This window comes from Corapipo altera, unplaced genomic scaffold, assembly GCF_003945725.1.
Source record: "Corapipo altera isolate COAL_440 unplaced genomic scaffold, ASM394572v1 47, whole genome shotgun sequence".
Lineage (NCBI taxonomy): Eukaryota > Metazoa > Chordata > Aves > Passeriformes > Pipridae > Corapipo > Corapipo altera.
In genome coordinates, this window is record NW_020884897.1 from 6,154,401 (window position 1) to 6,176,396 (window position 21,996).

General features: G+C 38.1%; 1 protein-coding gene across 5 annotated transcripts in view; it reads left to right on the forward strand.

Annotated features, from left to right (window-relative positions):
• Window positions 1-21,996, forward strand: part of DIP2C (disco interacting protein 2 homolog C) — a 310,777-nt gene that overhangs the window by 242,835 nt on the left and 45,946 nt on the right. For all 5 annotated transcript variants that reach the window (XM_027648510.1, XM_027648512.1, XM_027648511.1 and 2 more), the window contains 10 exons: window positions 2,158-2,366; window positions 3,153-3,267; window positions 7,427-7,628; window positions 9,706-9,815; window positions 10,604-10,684; window positions 14,126-14,249; window positions 15,840-15,961; window positions 18,639-18,750; window positions 18,874-18,983; window positions 21,563-21,693. In XM_027648510.1, the coding sequence (XP_027504311.1) occupies window positions 2,158-2,366; window positions 3,153-3,267; window positions 7,427-7,628; window positions 9,706-9,815; window positions 10,604-10,684; window positions 14,126-14,249; window positions 15,840-15,961; window positions 18,639-18,750; window positions 18,874-18,983; window positions 21,563-21,693 (1,316 nt within the window). The remainder of the gene's footprint in view (window positions 1-2,157; window positions 2,367-3,152; window positions 3,268-7,426; window positions 7,629-9,705; window positions 9,816-10,603; window positions 10,685-14,125; window positions 14,250-15,839; window positions 15,962-18,638; window positions 18,751-18,873; window positions 18,984-21,562; window positions 21,694-21,996) is intronic.

Below are 21,996 nucleotides of genomic sequence, written 5' to 3' on the forward strand. Positions count from 1 at the left end.
TGATATAAAATCCTTCCTTTTTAACTTTTCCTGTTTCAGGGTAGTATTTGACATACAATATTGATAGTAACAATAGAATTATGGAGAATTCTGTAAGTGGAAGTAGAATAGAAGTAATAATCAATGCTTGTGGCTTGGGACCTGTACTCTAGCCAGACAGTCTACACTGAAGCCCATTTCATTAAGCGTAATGGTAGATCTTTATGTGAGTTTAGTTTTGGCTCTGAAGAGCTTTTACTTTAATTTTTAAATAAGATACCAGGGGCTGAAAAAATCAGAAGGAAAGAAGGAAGAAAGACAAAATTGAAAAGGCAATATTGTACAAGTCTACGAACTAGCTATGTGCAAAATTTGATTATTGGAAACAGTAAGGAGGCTACTGGATATCTTTAAAAAGCAGCTTCCAACAGTTCCACAGCAATTCCAGCATTACAGACTTGCATTTATACAGAATCCTGACAGATGTAATCTTCAAGAAGTATCTGAAGAGCAAAGAAACCTTTTCCTAATTAGTCCCCACATGCTTTTGTTTGAATTGCCTTAGGTGAAATCCTTTTGGCTTTGTGGACTCTGTATTCCAGCTCCAGTGCAGATGGCTGTATTGATAGCTTTGTAGTACCTGCTCACTTGTTATCATTAACTTCTGCTGAAACCAGTATGAAAGGCTGAACAAATTAGAGAAATACTGAAAAAATTGAGCTGAGATTTTTAAGCTCTTCTAATATTTAAGGCAAAAATTGTCACAAGTAGGTTTTGATTTCCCTTAACAAATTCTCTGTTATTACCATTTTTAATAGGCCAAATGTGATTAATATGTCCTGTGAAATGAAAAACTGAATGTTGTAAACACTGTACATTGTATAATTAATGGAGAAAAGTGGATATGATTCTACATCCTGCTATTGAAGCCAGGAGTTCTACCATACTATTGTGATCTGAAATTTGTTGATAGTTGATTTTTGTGCTGCAAGGGCAATTGGCATTACCCAGTGTGAGTCATGATCCTGAGTTTTACATATTTCAGGGTCGAAATGTACTTACGTTCATTTTGTAGTACTTGCTTGTAAATGTAATTGTAATACCTACCCATTCATAATTCAGAACTGCAGTTTAACAGCATATTTAGGCTAATTCAGGATTATTCCTAATGATAAACAAATAAAGTACCATTGAGTGAGCAGGAACACTCATTTTTAAAGTTAAGTATGTTCTTTAGAGTCCTCTCCAAGTGGATCTCTATTCTGTTTTACTGTGTAATTCGTGTTGCAGATATTAGAGAATCAAAAAGTTTTGTGTTCCTGAAATGAGTTATGGCTGAGGATGTTTAAGCATTAAATCTGTTCAATAAGAGCCACCCATGGGTGTCTGGCAGCAGAATTTGACCTTTATTTTTAAATGAGCCTTGAAGAACACTGTGTAGCCATGGTCCTCCGCTTGCCATTGTCTTAATTTGTCTTTAGACTACTTAAGTTTAAAGAAGCAATGGCAGGAAAGTGTGGTTGTGTCAGAATGCAGCTCAGAGTAGCTCACATATCAGAAGGATAAGACTGTGCTGAGTAGGATAGAAAAAGCCATATAAATCTGTCCTGGGGACATCATGTATGCATCTGGTGTTCAGACATTTAGAGAGGTGCTGTATAGGGCTGTATTTTCACTTTTAGCTGAGGTACAGAAGACATTATCACTAGTATTTTGAGAAATTAATTGACCTTAAATAAAAATGTGGTCAGCTGCAAGTCATTAATGTACTGTACCTTAAAATAGCTTCACTTCTAGCCTGCTTATTTCTTACACTGTGCTGGGAATGGAATTGTGGTATGGAAAAGACCCTCTACTGAGGTGTTCATGAGTTAAGCTCTCAGTAACCTCTGCGTAGCACCTCAGGTTAGCTGCAGCCTGCACAGCATGTGGTTTTATTCAATACTGTTGATATTGATTCATATATATTTTTAAGGTCATGGTTACAGAAAATGTCTGTGGTAAACAGAGTAGTGGAGGAGTTTTCTGACCCTCCCTTATGGTCAGTGAAGGGTAAAGAGCATCAGCAGCGACCTGTTTACTTTGTTCTGGCAGAGCCATCTGAGGGAGCATGCCTGAAATATTTTTTCAGCATGATCTGTGTGTATAGAAATAAAGACCTGTGTTTCTGTTTTACAGGTGTTTCCTATGACCAGTTCTGGTGGCCCTATCACCGAATATCCTTTTATCAGAACCGGACTACTAGGCTTTATAGGACCAGGTGGACTCGTCTTTGTTATCGGCAAAATGGATGGTTTGATGGTTGTCAGTGGAAGAAGACATAATGCTGATGACATTGTAGCAACAGCACTGGCCGTGGAACCAATGAAATTTGTCTACAGGGGAAGGTTTGATCCTTTCTTTTCTTGCATTATGTAGAAATATTTATTTTGCTTAGAGGAGGTGTAAGTGATCCAAAATACTTTCAGAAAGCAGTGCCTGATCTGTACTGTTGTTTCCCTTCGGTGCTGCTCACATTGCTAGAACCAGGAGACAGCTGAGGGAAGCCTAAGGTAGTGTTGAGGGAAACTTTAAATACCAAGGTCTTGAAACTGTGATTGCTAAAATTTTCGTTTGAGCAGCTGGTTAATTCTGAAGGTGTTGACTCAACAGGATCCTTTCTGTCTGATTTGAACGTTTCTAATCTACCTAATGTTTAAGTTCTTGGAATTGACTGTGGTTCCTTGTGTCACCTTCCTAATGTGCTGAAACTGAGCAGCAGACATCTAAAACATCTGAAGAGCCTAATGCTGTACCATGTGCTCGCAGTCGATCATGTGGCAGACAAAATGATGTTGCAATTACTTTCTTCTGAAGATGGGACCAAAAAAGGTGCTTATGCTGGCTGTTATATAGCAGCTTAGCAACAACCTTGGTGTGACCCAAATTTAGTGCCCCAGGAAGGTTCACTTCTCAATCCTGCTCTGACTTCATGACTCTAAAACAAGAGCCCACTATTTCTTCTCCAGAGCTATTACCCAAAACTGTTCTTGTTGCTTTTTCCCTGTAAATAAAATAGTAATTGCATCAGTAGTCTGAGTAATAGATAATGAAATAACAGATATAGGGGAATAACTTAGAAGACAGGTTTTTCCATCTGTCCTGGCACTAAATACACTTCTCTCCTTCTATAGAATAGCAGTGTTTTCCGTGAGTGTGCTGCACGATGAAAGGATAGTTATTGTTGCTGAGCAAAGGCCAGATTCCACAGAGGAAGACAGTTTTCAATGGATGAGTAGAGTTCTCCAGGTAATGCTCTTTATGTACGTTTGGAAGCTATTTTTTTCTTGCTTTATATTCTTTTTATTGATCTTTCAGGCCCCCAAGGTAATTGACATTTGTCTTTGAGTAATTGTAAATCCACCTTCAGTTACACTTGCTCTTAATGAGCACAAAATGAGATTCTTCAGAGTAACATTTCCTATCTGGGCTGCACATATCCAGAGAGTGATCCTTTTCCTAATCAAAATGCTATAGGAAAAGAGGAATGAATTGAAGTAAATAATAGCAAGGAGGGAGTAGCATATGGTTTATAAGGATACTCATTACTTCAAAAAAGTAATGAGTGAATGTATTATATATTCTTACTGTCAAAAGCTACCAGAGTCTCTTACTAAGAGTTTAGTAACAGATTTATAAGCACAGATACAGAGTTGACCTCATCCAGATTTTTTTTTTAATCGTTGGGGGAGAATTGTGTGTTTCTAGTGCACCATGTTGATAGTTAAAATAAAATGAAACACCATAAAAATGCCAATTTCCCTCCACTGAAATGAAGTGTTTGATTAGCTCAGATCTAGGTATCTACAGTGAGATTATCTTCTCAGAGGGACACCTATTGCAAAGAATCCCATTCCAGTGGTCTGGTGATTTCTGCAAGGCACCTTAGTGCTGTGATGATCCCACTTTGGTCATGGTGTTAGACAGTTTGTCAGGAAGACAAAGGCTGCTGACTATTAAAGAATTCTGATCTTCTTCTTACATATAGCAGTCCAAGTTACAACAATCCCAATACCATACTCAAAGTTTCTTCAACTCTAATATCCACACACAAAAAAATTAGATAGGGTCATCTTCCATCTTCTCCATCTCTGTGGTTAAGCCATGTATTGCTTTACCCAAGAGCCAAAGAAAAAGATCCCACGTAATTCAGAGATGTTTTTATTCATGATTGCATTGTACCAAATAAGAAAGGAAATCTACCTATTGTACCTTTCAAGAAACCAAACAAATAAGCTTTCATCCATCTCAAAACAGGTTTATGTGCTCTCTTGATTTGAAAGACAGCTGCATTTCCTACAGTTAGAGGCATCTCATATTCATAGTAGATCTAAATGTATACCAAGAAAAGCTAGAACCTCTAGCTTGTCCATCACACAGAAAGCCTTTGAAGCACCTAGGGTAACTATTATAGAAGGAAAGGCTTTGTATTGTCCATGCTTCCATAATTTTTGTCAAGTAGCAAGCTGATAAAAAGGTTGAAATTCTGGACCTACACTTCTCCTTTTTTGTCAGCTGAACATTTTTGTGACTTCTACAGAAAAAAATGTCTTACACCATCATAAACAGTAAAATTCAGCACTGAACACTGTGGGAGTCCTGTGTCATGTTATTCCTGCCAAGAGTCAATCCTGTTATTCTGAGTCTGATCAAGTCACACCAGTGTCTGGGAATAGTAGGCCATGTATCAAAGTACACACATGTGGCTGCTTTCATCACCCATGTGTGAAGCCTGCAACTCTGACATGCATCACTATGTGAACAAGAAGTTTCTGTTTCCACCACAGCTGGAGGACAAAAGTCAGGAACATGTGGGATGCTTTGTACCTCTTCCCAATCAGAGTTTTAATGACAGATGTCAGGAAGTGATAACTGGTTGCATGTGAATTATCTGCTAGTGAGGCGCAACATAATATCGCAAATTGTGTCACAAGTCTCACAAGTCCCTGATTACAAACTCTACCAAATTGCTACTCATTTCTAATGCTCTTTGTGAGACTCCTCTGACAGCCTATGTGTGCTGCCCTTTGCCAACCCTGCCCTGCACTGCCTGCTTCTGTTGTGCCTTGCTGTCTCTTCCCTGCAGTTGAGCTGCCTTGATTTGCAGAACTTTTTTTCCAGTGGATTACACATATTCTGAGACTCCCTGACCCATCTTGCTCCTCAGCAGAGGGCTGAAGGATGTTAGAGCTGCTGTACATATGCTATGCTGGACTGCATCTGTGGACTTAAGCAGAGGCATGGTTGGGAGGGAGTGCTCAGGCTGGGGTTGGAGTTTCTTGAGAGTGGTGGAGGAGCATGGTGAAGATCTCAGATCAACCAGCAGTTCAGTCAGATGGATCCTAGATACTCATCCCCAGACTGCTGCAAACTAATGTGATCCTTCAACGAGTGTTGTGGTTCCTGTACTGGCAGACTGGATGTTAGTTTTACCAGTGCCAGCATGCTGGCAGGACTTGACAGGACTTGGTAAATCTAGGAGACCTACTGCAGAACTGGAGAGTGTCTGCCCAGAGAATTGTGTCAGAATGGTATGTTTTCTCAGGTCAAACAACATAGCAATGTGGACTTCCCACAAATTCTGGTATATCTCGTCCATTTTCACAATGAAACAGAGGATTTCTGATACTCTGCTAATTTCTGGTTGGAAAGAGTAATTTCAAAAACCAAGCCATTTCATCAAGAGGCATAAATGCCAGCAGCATTAAAATTGACTGGTGCTCTTTTCCCTCAAAATCTTAAGGCTCAGTTCACCAGTGCTCATCCTTGTGAAACAAAGTCAGATTGCTTCAGAAATGTGCCAAACTGAAAGGTGTGAAAGATGATAAATTTGAATGACCCATGACATTTTATCGGGCATTGTGCAGCAGATCTAGTTATCAGAGAGAGTTTGAAAGTCACTAGGGAATCATTACATGCACCACTCATCCCACCCCAGCTGGGTATTGCTTTCCATTCACCAGCTGTAGAAGCCACACAGTTTTATGTTTGAGTAGGAGTGGTTACTTGTCCTGTAGCAGTTTTCCTTCAAGCTGATGTCAGGTGAGGATCCTGTGATTTATCACTGCTTTTCAGAACCTACAAATAACATTATGATTAGTAGGTTATGATGGTTTCTCCCAGAAACATGAGCTGTTGTGTTTTGGCTCCCACACGTATTTCACTATTGCTGATCTTTCAGGTGAGGTGTTTGTCAATCAGCACCGAGGTCTTCCAATACTGCTGTGAGAGCTACTCCTACTAAAACTCCAGTGTTTGTGATATGTCACTGCTTTGTTATTCTTTCTTATGAAATTTTGCAATCAAATCAATAAGAAATGAAGTAAACAGAAGCCAAGAGCAAAGCATTATTTAGTCTGTAGAAGTAATCAGCAATTTATTGGTCTGCAGTTAAGTACATGCAAACTGTAAATGATTATTTGATTCTCAGAATATAGATTGTGTCTTCAAGGCAGTACATATATGAATTCACTTTTCTAACAGTTAAAAATTAAAATGAAAGTTAAGTAAATTATATTTTTTCAACATTTAACTATTCATTAGAGATGCTATTTCTAATTTGTTTCTCAGTCTGTGTGGATGTCTGAAGTTGTTTTTCTAATACACTTGCTGCAATTGTTCTTACCCGTATAAGGAAAATAGTCAGTTTAAATGTGTATGGAATTAAAGTCTAAGTGCATAGATATTCATGTTTAACTCACTAAATTACATAGATACTGTATGTTACAGTTTTCTTTAAAGTGATGCAGTTTAATCAACTTGTCAGGCAGTGAACACCATTGCTATAAGATTCAAAAATGCTTATTTTTCAGATCTTCATTCAACAGATTTTTTTTCAAGTGGATAGTTTCATAGTTTTCCCTTACATTGTCATTTCCCATTCCTGCCTCAAAATCTTTTACGCTGTAATCAGAGAGTGAAACAGTTATTACTTTATAAAAAAGTAACAATTCATAAGCTACATACATTATTAGGTATAGAGGTTATTTAACTTTTTTTTTTTGCTCAGAAAGATGGACTGCATATTAAGATGATAGACTTGAGCTCTGAGAACTGCACAGGTTAAAAGCAGTTTCATGTGGGCTGCCAACCCATATTAAATCTCCAGGATACCTGCTACTAATGTTTGCTTAAGAGGGATGACTGCACAGAATTTCCTAATAGATTTGTGTGTATTTATCACAACGTTTTTGTTTGCTTTTTTATCTTCTGGAATGAGTGTAATAACATTTCCGTCCACCTGTTCCCACTGAAAAGAACCTCCTTATCACTGATAACTGAAGTGCCTTTCCATCGCCAGTTAATTATTAGGGTTGTTTTATGCAGTAATTCAAAACAATATGTGCTTATTAGAATGATGAAAAATTAGCCTTTCATTAAAATCGACTTCCTGCATATTTCTTTTTAGGCTATTGACAGTATTCATCAAGTGGGAGTCTACTGCTTAGCGCTCGTACCAGCAAACACGCTTCCCAAGACGCCACTGGGAGGAATACACCTGTCAGAAACCAAACAGCTCTTCTTGGAAGGATCTCTGCATCCTTGTAACGTGCTGATGTGTCCCCACACCTGCGTAACAAACCTGCCTAAACCAAGGCAAAAACAACCAGGTAAGAAGAGTGAAGGCAAAGGGACCCTGACGTAGTGCTCTGTGTTCATGGTACTGTATGGAGCAAAATCAAGTGATTTTTAATGCAGGTGAGAATCAGCTTGATCAGCTTTCCTCTTAAATATTCCATATGTGTTAAAGACATCATTGGTTTTGCCAGAAGCTAGAAGTACCTTCACAAAGAGTGCAAGGAAAAATGCTAATTCAATAAAGATGACATTTTTATCACTCTAGAACACACTGCTGAGTCCACACCTGGAGTTTTTTGTAAATTCCTCATCAATTATTTTTAAAGAGCATGGAGTGAAACCAAAACAGAGAAAGATAAAATCTTGGCTTATTTGAAGGCTGAGTTTCTGAAGTAAAAATAGAGAGCAAGAGAACTGTTGACACTAAATAGCAATGTTGGACAAAGAGCAAATACTTAAAAACTGGTCATGAATAAAGAAAAACAAAGAGCTAGTTGTTTAATCCCCTGCATGAGTGGGGAGATTCTGTATTATTCTTGCAGCAGGCATATTAAAGGGAAAACCCTTAATCAGTTTTATGATGGTTCTTCAAAAATGTGCCACTTTATTAAGAGTATTGGATGAAATGGAACAGCAAGGCACTGTCTCAAGAGACCAAGAAAGCCCTTATAGCCTGCTGTAGTCCAATCACTGGTTTCTCATGCCCAATGAACAAGCAAATCTTATCAAATTTTTGACTTTGAATCCAACTGCAGATTTTAGTATTCAGATTAATTTTAGGGAATTCCACATCTGTAGCTTCAGGCTTAAGACTAGAATTCAGCTGCATTAGACTAAGTGTTGGTTATTTTCCACTTCCACGCCTTGGAATATGAGGTGGATTTATTCTCTGGATCTTGCATATGGAGACTATCCATCATGAATTCAATGCAAGTTTGCCTAAACCATCAGCTTGTTTCTGTTTTTAAAACCTTTGGACAAATGTTTCAGAAATCAAAACCATAATCTTAGTTTGGGGACACTGGGAATGTCAGAGTTTAACAGTGATTTCCACTGACTTAATGAAAGCAATGAGGCCTTTTACTACAGAGTTTACTTCAGCATTTCCTTGTTGCTGCATCACAAAGTAATCACTGAATTAGGATCAATGCACTGCAGATATCTATAGATGTGTTATGAGTACGTTATATATCACTATGGTAAAAGCAATGCCAGGAGTGCAGAAACCAAACTTGATGGTATCACATTCTCACATTTTGTGTTGTTGTGACAAACCCAAAGGCTATTGCTTTCATATTTTTAAAGCAGAGTAGTCTGTAGATACTTTTTATTATACATTACCTGGTTATTTACACATCTTATATGTTGACATTTAGGCCAGAAACGATTACTGAGATAAAGCTTGGACATCATAGACTAGAAGTAAAGCTTGGTATCAATTGCAATTGATCAGTATCATTCTGGAGAAGCAGAAAACAAATGCTAACATGAACTCAAATGGTATCTGTTAGACAGGTATTTTCCCCTAATGGCAGCAACAAAACATCAGTGAAATCCATCTCAGGGGAAAGTGTCAGCCATGACATCTTCTTTTCTTCTGAAGTTATTTATCTTCACTTTCTATCTTATTCTAGAGGGCTTGCATATGCTTTATCGTATGCACCGTCTGCCTTCCTAATCCTTGTCACTTCATGTCTGTAGCATCACAGAACTGCTAATACAGATGCAACTAAGCCCAGGGAACAGAAGAGAGAAACAGGAATGTTGTCCCTCTGGTTTGAGGCACTTGAATGGACATGTCTACATTAGGAGCTGAATTTTCCAAAGATTCAATATATCAAGACAGGCAAGATGTGTCTCTGGCTGTAGAGAGCCCATGCTAAATGGGCTCCTCAGTTAGATATGTTTTGAGAGCATGAATTCAGTCCTACGTGTCTTCCAGACACTACTGATCCACAACCAAAGTTTGCATCAACAGAGGTGTGCTCAAGGTTTGGTTTTGTGGATGGCAATGAGAAAAACATCATGTAATGCAAAAGAAATAAAGAGAATTTTCATCTACAAGTAAAGGGTTTTTATTACACTTTGCACATTTCTGCTTTGTTCTAGAAATTGGCCCTGCCTCTGTGATGGTGGGGAACTTGGTCTCTGGAAAAAGAATTGCACAGGCCAGTGGTAGAGATTTGGGGCAAATAGAAGATAATGACCAAGCCAGAAAGGTAAGCTAAACTTTTCTTATACGACTTATATTTTGCTCATTAACATCAGGACACTGAGCAGTATATTATTGTTGTTGTTGTTATGAATTTGTTGATGGCTTTTTTTTTTAATTAACACTAAAATATTTCTGAATCCCCTTTACAGATAAATATTAAATAGATGTAAGGGGAGGTCGCTGCACATCGTTTGTTTGGATTTTTTTAAATAAGTTACATAGGACAACAAAACAAACATGGTGGAAAGCGTTAATGAGGCTTCTACCAGAAATCATCCTTTATTATGTAATTTTTACTCATTCAGGTGGAGTCTGGAGAGTTTTGTTTCCATGTATGGTCCTGACCTTATTTGTTGTTATTTTAATCCTGTAAAATACAGTTGAAATTCAGCTCTTTTGGGGGCTTATGTGAGTAATTAAATTAGTAAGTTCTAAGCTGTATAAATATTTCTATATTTATAGTAAGAAAAAGAGAGGAAGCTAATGAATTAAAACAGTGCTTAAATTCAGAGAGATCAGTAAGACTCATTTTATTGCTTTGGAATTATGGGCAGTAATATATCATAATCCCAACAATGGCTTCACTTCCAGAGAGGCCCCTGCTACCATGCAAAAACACCTTACTATAAATGTGTGATGACAAGAAAATTAATTCCTGTTTAGTGCTTCTGGATATTGATGTAAAATGCAACATATAAACAAGACAGACAGCTAAACTCACAGAAGTTGTGACCTCGATTTTAAAGCCAAAGTGTTCTATCATGCCATGACTGTCACTCTGCTTTATTGTAGTTCCTCTTCCTGTCGGAAGTGTTGCAGTGGAGAGCTCAGACCACCCCTGACCACGTGCTCTACACTCTGCTCAACTGCAGGGTAAGGAGCTCAGGCCATTCCTCCTCAGGCCAGGCTGCTGCTGAAAATGGCACACTGGGATTTCAGCAGCACCTGCTTGTGCTATGGTTGGACATGACCTTTCTGTTTCTTTTCCCATTAATACTCAGCTGCTATATTTGGTGTTCACTGAGGCAGAAAAGAGAATAATCATTGCCAGTTGTCAAAATATAGATTGCTTTTGTATCAGACAGTGTGCCTTACGCATTTCTCATTTCTTTTTCCACCACATATATGTTGTGTGTGAGCTGACACTGCAAATCTATTTCAATACTCTTGAATCTGTTTCAAATCTGCTCCTATGCCGAATAGTGGTGTTTATAGTGCTCACCATCCTGATTTCCAATTTGAAAAGCACAGGCTTTTCAAAGTATTTTCCCTAAATGAAGCAATGGTTGTTGTTTTTGAGGCTGGACAGTCTGGGGGAGGTATGAGAATGGGGAAAGGAGGTGAAGAGAAGAAGAGGTGTATCCAGAATCCAATCAGGTCTGCAGAGGATCAGTAATAAATCTTTCTGCATAGCCTACGTGAGGTGCCAGCCTGGCACAGTATTTCATTGCTTACCAAAAATAATTAGTGCTTGAGACATGATACAGAACTTGGCTTTACTAAGAGTGGGTGATTATAGACTACCTGGATGATTATAGAGGGCAAACCAATAATTCTCAAGACCACAGAGAGAATTAAAGTCTGATTTCAAAACATTCCACCACAGTACATCTAGACATATCTGTCAAATCTGGGAAACATATGTAGCATGTGAGGGACTCCAGGAGAGGAGAGGCGTGGAATAGTGCTATTCCTCTGGACCACCTGGAGTAGTAGCTGGTGTTGCCTCAGCCCATGTGGTCTTTATGCAGCTTGAATGGGTTCTTAAACCTCCAGTAATTTGTGAATATCTGTGAAATGAGCACTTACTGTATTTAGAGAATATACTTCTTGAGACCATTTTACAGTGCTGGTACCAGTTTGAGGCTACCATTAACTCATTAAATAACTTTTTTAAAATTCAGATTAATAGCTAATATTATGTGAACATGTAAACCTGAGAGATAAATAGTGAAACAGTAATGTAGTTTTCTATGGCAAAGTAGAAATCTTGAGAGGCAATGCTGTTTCTAGATCCAATATTACACCATTAAAGAATTTCATTGTTGTGTCCTATAAGTTAGGAGCAAAGATGCTGTGAGAAAGAGATAGTGATATGTGCTGTCCCATCTCCTCCACACGTGCTGTTACTTTTGAGCTTTAAATAAAGCCAAACTTCCCATGCTGGCAGAAGGGTTCAAACAGTGGGAGAGAAGGACACAATGTGCAAAAAAAGGATTATCAAAATCAGTTCTCATTCCAGAGAAGTGAAAAACAGTCGAATTTTGAAATTCAGTTTCTCTGCTACTCTCAACGGGGAGTATCTTGTTGCTTGAAATTGTTTGAGAGATGTAATGGATTTTGGAGAGATTTAATATTTTATGGAAAGGAATGACCGGTCTAGTGGGGTTTACCCTGGTCAAGGTTTATTTCCCATCTTGAATTTTGGTTCTAATTTGTTACTTTTCCTATTTTGTCTTCCTTGGGCATTGTCTGTACACTTTGTTCTGAAACATTCAGGCGTCCTGCAGTGGATGACTAATAGAAGTCCACTGAGATAAGTGTTTTCCTGTAACCCATGCTTTTTGAGAATTTGAAGTATTTCAAAATTAGCGCAGTACATTGTTTTTAGTGTGTGTCATGAAGGATTGCAACACCTTTACATTTCAGAACAGCTCATATAAAAGACCCAAGGGAATTGACCCAAGTTACTGATGCTTGCCAATGATTCTCGTCCAACAACAGGATTCTCCTTCCCTGCAGTTCATATAAACACTGTCTTTCCACTGGTTCACAGACAGCAAGTGCCAGAAATCTGAAATGTAAACAAGTTTTGCACAAATTTACATAATCTGCAGCAATTCCCTTTCTGGGTCAGTGGACCTGTGCTGCTGATGTGTGTGGGGATATAAAGGGTCCCTCTTCTCATGGCTAAGCAAACAGGCAGTTTTTTGAAAGAAGGAATGGAGAGTTTAAGCACATTCCTCCTTACAGGTTTGCAATGGCAGGACACCCAGACCTCAGGTCACTTTGGCATGGTTAGGACTGGACAGATGGAAACCATCTCTAGACCAGCATCTATATAGTTGCATATGTCTTTAGAGGAATCTTTCTTAGTGAAATGATCTTCATGTTGATCAGAAGACTGATTAAAGTTCCCTGAAGTGCAATTCAGTAAGTGTAGTTGCTGAGGATGATGAAGGGGAATGCTAAGCCCTGACTTTGTTTTATTTTTAGTTAGGTTTTCTTCTTTGTTGACAGCTTGTAATAAAGTCTGTAAATGCCAAGTGATGCCTGGTACCATGCCATACTTGCAGTGATAGTGATAGATGCCAGGTGTATCATAGCAGTACTGGAGACTGAAATCCTCTTTTTCCATAGAACAAGTACACAAGCCAAGATGCAGCCCTTCCCATACAGCCCTGTCCCTTTCTCTCAGCCCAGACCTGGCCTGACCAGCTCTAAGTGCAATCAGTCTATCCTGTACATTCATTTTTAGACTTCTGAGGTGTCTGCAGTGGTAGTGAATTTTGTGATACAGATGTATATATTTCTCTAAATGTATATTTGTGTGTGTGCATATACACACACATATATATATATTTAGGAAATGTAAGAACCGTAACACTCATTCAATTTAAAACACTGTGTCTGTTTGATGATTTTGGGTTAGCACTATTTGAAGTACTTCAGAAAAGCCAAGCTCTCTGGCATATTGTCATTTTCAATTTCCTTTTCATGCTGACCAGAGTTATTCAAATTTAACAAATGCCTTTCTTCTCTATTTCATTTATATGCAGTATAAGTGCATAGCTTTTGTTCCAGACTAATTCTTTTCCCTGTCACAAAGTATTGTTTTCTCCTGTGTCTTTTGTCTCTCGTCTTTAAAGTATTTCTGCTGTGCCATTTGGCTCCACTCCAGCGTGCAGACAAGAAAATGCAATTTTCAGAATTGCTCTCCACAGATGCTCCAAATTGCTGCAGAGGACATAAAGGCACTTTCCTGGCCGTAGCAGGAATTGCTGCCTATGTAGCGAGGGAAGTACAGGTTACATGAGCAGGGCATTATCACACTGCTGTACTGCCTTGGGTGGAGCAAAAACATTGTTGAGGTCAGAAGGTACAGAGAAAGGAATAGAGAACATTCCTCTACTTTACAAACATCATTTTTCCTTCCAACTGCAGTTTGGCCTAAGGCTGAATGTTTCCGTATTTAAGTTGATTACGTGACATATTGTGGCTGCACCTCACCCCGTAACTTGTAAGGTGCAGAGGAAAATGGAGTTTCAGCACATTGCTTTATCTTCTGTGACATTTATCTTTCTTCCTGTGCAGGGAACAATAGCCAACTCGCTAACATGTGTCCAGCTGCATAAACGAGCTGAGAAGATAGCTGTCATGTTGATGGAAAGGGGACATTTACAAGATGGAGACCACGTGGCTTTGGTTTACCCACCAGGTAAGGAACTACCGTAGCGGTACCTTGGTAATCCCAGAAGTTTATCAAGGTCCTTTAGAACAGTGCAGCATCACTGGTGTTACCAAACTGTAAACCATGTTAACTGGCAAAACACAAAATGTTTGCCTTATTCTCATTCCTTTGAACTTAGTCAAACATATTTAAAAGAATTTCTATTTGTGTATACACAGCGATATTATTTCTTTGGGTTCAGATTAAGATTAACCTGTCTTTTTAAGACCTGTCTCTTATGAGCAGTTAAATTTAATCACTACCTTTCTTTTAGTTTCCTGGATATAGACTGTTTTATAAGCATGCAATTCTATCTGCTGAGTGTTCTTATATTCACCTGTTGAATTCCCTCTTGGAAATGCTGTGTTTCCTGAAGGTGAAGCAACAATAACTAGGAAGTAATACATGGGTTTTTTTCAGAATAGAAATGTGATGAATAAGTAGCAAATGATTAAGAAATGCAAATTTATAATTGCTATTTTTTCTCTAAATCCTTATTCTAGACAGATCTCTGTGGCTTGGATTTTCATCCTTTGGCATAAGGGCTTTTAACTTTGTGTTAACTGGTAGCATATTTGGCATTTTCTTGAAATTATTTCTGATCAAGTGCTGCTCTTTATTATTTCATGTGTGTTGGTGAAATAAACAGTCTGATTTAAAGTCCATATTCTGATATTTGCTTTGTGAGGACAGCAAGATACTGATTATATCTTTGTAGTTTATAAGAGTGATTTCTCAATGGTTAATTTGGGAAAACCTTTTCCGCAAAGGAAGACTAATGCTTTAAACTTAAATTTTTATTTTCTGTATTTCACTTGTCACAATGAAGGAACAATAACCTACCAGTACTACAGATCCACTGAAAGAATAAAGCAACCCATACTGTCTTCTTATCGCAGCCTGTGTACAGCACCAGGGAGGTATCAAACTGCAGCATTTAAGAGATCTTCATGCTGTTGTCTGTTCAGCCTCCTTAGGTAACCTAAAGGTGCTGTCCACAGTCCATCACCTACAGTCAATATTTATATAGGAGAACAACTAACTTTGTGTTAGAAGCAGAATTTCAAAATCATTACTCCCTTTTTTACTGTAGAATTTTCTTATGTGAGTTTAAAAATTACGAGAGAAAGTATCTTGTGGAACCTCCAAATGTTCTTTCAGCTCGTAGGACAAGCATCATCCTACTTTGTCCATTTGCTGGGGCATCCCTCTTCCTCTACGCTCTCATCTGTCTATAAATGTGAATTTAGGAACATAATTTATCCATAGAAATCAGTCTTTTTAACAACTTACTTCCTGAACATCAAAGTGAAGTTCACCTCAGTGTTGACATTTGGCTTCAGTTTTGTGTTTTGCCTTTTGTTTTTCATGCTCCAAACGGTGCGATTGAAAGGAATCGATGAAGCTGAACAAATACTGACAAGAGGCTGAAAAAGAAGCCTGTTAAAAGGCTCAGTCACTTCTTTAACCTTCTGAGTTCGGTTCCAAGTAATATTTATGCTGACATAAATATTATAAAGTACCTGTGATTAAACGATTTGATTTTCAGGGGAGGGGTTTTGTTTGTTCTTCGTGCAGGGATAGACCTGATCGCGGCGTTTTACGGATGCCTGTATGCAGGCTGTGTGCCAATAACAGTCCGACCTCCACACCCCCAGAACATAGCAACCACGTTACCTACGGTGAAGATGATTGTGGAGGTGAGCAGACACCTCCCATTGCACAAGTAGATGAAATGGGTGATGGATTTGCATAGCCTTTAGGAACAGTAACTTGAGTGAGTGTTGGTGTGGGTTGAAGATTAGTATTTGTTCCAAAGATTCTGGACTTCAGCATGTTGCAGAACCAATGCTGCTTGACAGCACGCAACCTGCTGACTTGAGCTGTCACATTTTCCCTCAGTTGTGCTACTCCTTTCAAGAAATGTATTTGAAGTGCCTTTTTGTATTTAGCTATGTGCCAAGAATGGTAGGTCTCCTCACTGGCAGTGCTACACTGACTGTTGAGAAAAATCTCAGTGGGAAGTTTAGCCTCACCTGATGGCAATTGGTGCTCAGCTCTGTACAGCTAATTGTTTTGCATTTAAAACAATTTCAAAGTTCTGTTGTTAAGATGCTGGTCAGTATTTTGTTTCATCCAGGGAAGTACTACTCAGACTTTTTCCTTTGGTGCTTTCATTTGGTATTTTGACTTTTTCTAACAATATTTAGTCTTTGTTGCATGTAAATAACTGCAAGGTGCTTGTTACTGAGGGAAATAAAATTATTACAAAGAGATAGCCACTTAAGTCTGGCAGTTTCTAATCTATTCAATGGAGTTCTAAGTCTCTGAAAAAACAAGTTAAAACAAATGTGGTTTTACCATTTCTAATTAATTTTGTTGTTTTCAATTAACAAGTACTAGAGATAGTTATAATTTCTGGCTCTGCTTGTGACATCAGATGCCACAAATTACCAGTAGAGGTATGAGAAATTGTCCTATTGTTTTCAGGATTCTCATTATTTAATATTTTGGCACTCAGTATTTTTAAACATCAGTTGTTAACATATAGAAGTGAAGTGTGTTAGTTTGCTTTTCCTTTGATTTTTATTAGCTAAACTAAATCTATTTGGTTTCATGATGAAAAACTGACAGACCTAAGCTGACTTGTAATCATTGTGCCTTCAATAGACTGACTTTAAATAAAATGATGAAATTTATTAGCCATATTAATGCCAGTTTGACTTATAAACCTCTCAGCTCTGTTCTACACAAGATTTTCTTTCAATTTGGAGATTGATGGCCTTATAGAAATTAAAATATTGAGGCTGTTCTTTCATTGCCAGTACAATCATGCAAATTTCCTGGTGTTTTGGGATCAGTTCCTGCTCTACCATGTTATATGTCTACACAGCACCTTTTGAAGTCAGTAAAAATGGCTTCTGAGCAAAAGTTGGCCTACACAATTGTGGGTTTTGTGATGAACTGGTAAAAAATAAGTGAACTGAGCCCAACTTTGAGCAGTTGCTAACCTGTAGCTGTCTTCTTTCTCCTTCCCACTCTCCCTACATCTTTATCTCTGACTTGCTGTTCTCCAGGCCTGGATATTTTGTATTTTAATGAGCTACCTGATCTTTTGGATAATATAATTCCTGAGAGAGCCACTAGCTCTTGAAGTTCCTTTTGTTTTATGCCTTCACTGTCCCAAATCAAAATTTTCATAAATTAAGATTATCAATGTAAGAGTTAATTTCCCTTGCCGTGACAGTGACAATGATTGGATTGAGGGGTGCTGTAGTGGCTTCACTTGTGTTCACTTTTTAGCTTGAAATATTTAGACTGTCTATACAGGGAACTCATGGGGTTGGAGGAAGTAAGTAGAGTTTGATTCAGTGCTTCCATGCTCCAAATTTCTTCTGATGAAAGGTTTCCTCAACCTGGAAGGTTGACTTCCATGGGATTACTGTCAGCAGAAGCTGATCTCTTCTGCTCAGTGGTAAATTAGTGTACATATGATTACTCATTTCCTTAGGTTAAGCATTTGAAATTTAGTATGCAATTAAATGTTTCCAATTCCTTAAAGAAAAAAAATACTATTAGCAACATTTGCACAGATTCCCAAAATTCTGGGAAAAGAAGAATGATGTTGCCTTTTCAGTTTTTCCTCTATACTGTCTTCAGTGATTAACAGTGTTCATATTTATGTTTGACTGAATATTTTCTTAAATATATTAATTTTTATATTCAGTAAGAAATATTCTTGTAGTTGCTATTTATGAATTTTTGAAAATAGCAAATCTAAAAGGAGAATACCTTCAGCATGTGTCATCTAAAATTCAGTGCAGATGGTATTTGCAGCAAGTTCACCATTTCATCTCTTAGTACCACTTGCACAATTTCTGATCTAGAGCTACTTTTGCCAGTACTAGAAGAGTTCCCAGTGGTTTATCACTACTACAAGAACTGCAAAGAATTGTGGCTAACAGAAAATTGATTTAAGATACTAAAATTATTCATATAAAATGTCAGGCTAGGTTTTTGTTTATGTGAAAATATTGTTTATAAACCAAGATATACTACCATCACATAGGAAATGTTTGGACACAGTTTTCTCTACCAGCACTTCGGGGTGATAACTGATACAAAGTGTTGGAAAAGTCACATTTGCACTATTAAGGTACCTTTAGTTTCATTACAGTGCAATTTTCATGTAATTTGTACAACTCACATGACTTTGTCAGCTTTGTGAACTGTACTTTTTCCACCTCCTGGTCAGAAAACATTAGACAGAAATACCCGTGTCCTGTTCAGGCAGAAAATGAGTCACTACCTTGCTCATTTTCATGGGAGAATTAATTAGTATCCTGTTGCATTATTATTTATTTCTCAAATTTCTAGGTGAGCCGCTCTGCCTGCTTAATGACCACACAATTAATATGTAAATTGTTACGGTCACGAGAGGCGGCAGCAGCAGTGGATATCAGAACATGGCCTCCGGTACTAGATACAGGTGAGTGCTGAGGCTGTGGGACCTCTCTGTCTTTGATATTGTGTTTGTCAGGGGCTCAGAGGTCTGTCTGATACATATGTGGGAATAAGATACACCTGTTTTCTTTCTCTATTTTCACTATAGACGATTTGCCAAAGAAGCGGCCTGCACAGATCTACAAACCTTCTAACCCTGAAACGCTTGCTTACCTTGACTTCAGTGTCTCCACAACTGGCATGCTAGCAGGGGTAAAGGTAGGGGCTTCTTGATAAAGCTGCCATTCTTTGCTGTCATGCCTGGCTGGCAGGTGGTACATTGCTCCTGATTTGTAACTCCTCATGATTTTTTGGTACTAGAAATTGATATGCTTCCTCCCTTGCAGTTATTATTTGATTCCTTTAACATTAAATTAGTTCTTCTGTACTTGCTACAGGACTCTATGAGGTGGGTTTAGCCCCTCTCCTCCTCCTCAGACTAAACATTTCATTCCAGTACCCCTGTGGATAGCCCACTAGCTTGTAGGCCTGAAACACTTTTCAACTTATGCATCTGTTATTTCCATTTTATGAATGAAATGAGACTCAGGCATCTTTTGTCTGCTTGTTCCAGTGTCCATTCATTTTCCCCTTCTTATTGCAACTCAGCTACTGGCCATTGGTCTTCAATATTCTCTTTTTCATGCAATTAAGGGACCTGAAGATTTCTCCGATATTCACCTGGTACAATACTAGAGCAAGCAGCAAAAAACTATTGATAGATTCGTTAGATAAACTAATGCATCTTGAGCTCTTTATATCTATTCTACCATTTTGTCCAATCCTTTAGCCACAATTCATCAAATCTGTTTTACCTGTCTGCTAACTTATGTATTATCCCACTATTGGTTTCGCCAAGACACAGGCAGAGGTAAAATTACTCCGTTGTTCTTACCATATCTAAAAAGTATGATTACTTTAGCAATCTCTGCTGATGTATCACACTTATAGCATGTATTGAATTCCTCATACTCTTTGGTGTGATCCATCAATTTTCAGAAGCTGTCAGCATACTTTAAAAAGATTCCATCTAACTTTGAATAGCTATGATGCCTACAGATGTGGAGTAGCTACTGGGTTTCTCAATAGCCAACAGAGAGAAGCAGAGACTTTTAGGGTGTAATTTATCTGACTTACCTGAAACATCTATTTTTGAATGTCACATAAGTCTTCCATTTCTTCTAAAGGGTGCTTCAAATGATTGTTTCAAATGCAATCATCCATATTGAATTAGGTCTGAATTCCACCTTATCAGACTTGCAGAAGTGGCTACTAACTATGCAAAGTGAATATTTGGAAAACTTCAAAGATAGTCAAAGGCAGGGCAAGTCGATGAACCTTTCTTAATGTGGCTAGAGGGAAATACAGATAAATCCATCAAGGAATTCTTGATTAGCTTCTAATATTTGGGTCACAAAGCCTCAAGATCACTGACTCAGCAGGTTTATGTAAGCAGTTACCATCTACTACATCATCACTAATGATTAATTAATTATAAAAAGATCAAAAGAGGCCACAAGGCTTATATTTATAATGCAGTTGTGCTAAATTTAAAAAATGACTAAATAACTCTTGTGGCTTCTGAAAATGGATAAATGTTTTGTAATCACCTTGAATATAGTAGATTCCACGTTTGCTCTCAACTTTTTCAATAGCTTGGGCGCAGTATGCCTTAAAAATTCACAGAATAGCACCAGTTCTGTATCAATACAGTTCATTTTAATCCTGTGTGAAAAAATGGTCTTGAATCAGGTAGAGTAGATTAATCTCTGCAAACTGCAGACAATCACTGTGCAGACATCTATTCTGAGCTGGTCCTTTCGCATCACTTGGAACACGTCACTGACAATGGAGAAAAAGTCACTTCTGAAGCTTTATTCCCCTGTTTACTTTAAGATCAAATAAAGTTTACCTTCCAAGTGTCTGTACCCCTCCATTGACTCCAGCAGTATATAAGGCAACCAGCTCGGTATGTGGCAGAGATCAAAGGTTAGGTAAGTTAAATCCTACCCAGACTGTATTTCTAACAAGGGTATCTTTATTGTTTGCTAATAGATAGGACAAAGATATTTTTCTGTTTCCAAAGTCATTAGTTCTTCTAAGTCAGGATGGGTGAATGTGGAAAGCATCCTAACATTAGAAGAAGAATCAGGATAATTTCCTTTTGATCAGGTTTTTTATTTCTGTTTTTCTACTATGTGCTTTTATTTCTGAGAGCTTTCTCACCAGGATTTTGAGAGCCTGTTTCTCAACTAGGAACTGAAGACATATTAAACAACATGAAGACTTATTACAGAAACTTTACTAAGTTTATTAGGAATCCTTATCACTGATTGATTAGGTCCTTTATACTGTTTTGCAGGCAAAATCCCTGTCCATTTAAAAAGTGCATTGGTATTTTATTAAGAAATATGTACTTAGAAATATGTTACTGTTGGTCAACAAAATGCTTCATTCAGGCTGTGCAGTCATTAATTCCTTTGTTGTTCCAGAAAGTTTAATGTGCTATCATTAGCTTTGCATATAGCTTGGAGCACATCTTTAAACCACTCACAGCTTTCTTCCTAAATCACTTCAAACTTATCATTCATTCTGTCTTCTCTCCCCTTTCACCATTATTTGGATGCCCTCTTGAAGGAAAATTATGTTTCCTTAGATATAAATTCCATGTGTGCTTACACTGAGCATAAAGTCAATATTTATTTGGGGGTTTTTATCCTGTAACTGATTTAAGCACTTGGTGCAGTCTTCCGAACAACGTAGTTGATCATTTTAATTACTTTGCTGTTGTCTTTCAGATGTCTCATGCAGCCACTAGTGCCTTTTGTCGTTCTATTAAGCTGCAGTGTGAGCTTTATCCCTCCCGAGAAGTCGCGATCTGCTTGGACCCCTACTGTGGACTTGGGTTTGTCCTCTGGTGCCTCTGCAGGTGAGGCTTCTCCTCTGCCTGTTTTGAAACACCATCTCCATTGTACTGTAACACAGCAAACTGGATGATGTGAGTGATAAAAGAACGGGAAGAACAGGCAGTATCTCTGGGACTGCCGTAGGCAACTGGAGTTGCTGGAAGCTGTGTGCAGAGTGCTGTATGGAAGATATGGTTTGTTTGAGAGTGGCATGGCTGTAGATATTTAGACTTAGAAGTACAGAGCATCAAGGAGGCTGCTCATTGACCTCCTGCTGTTTTACTGCTGTCTCTGCAGAGCCTGGATTGTTTTATTTGATGAAAGCA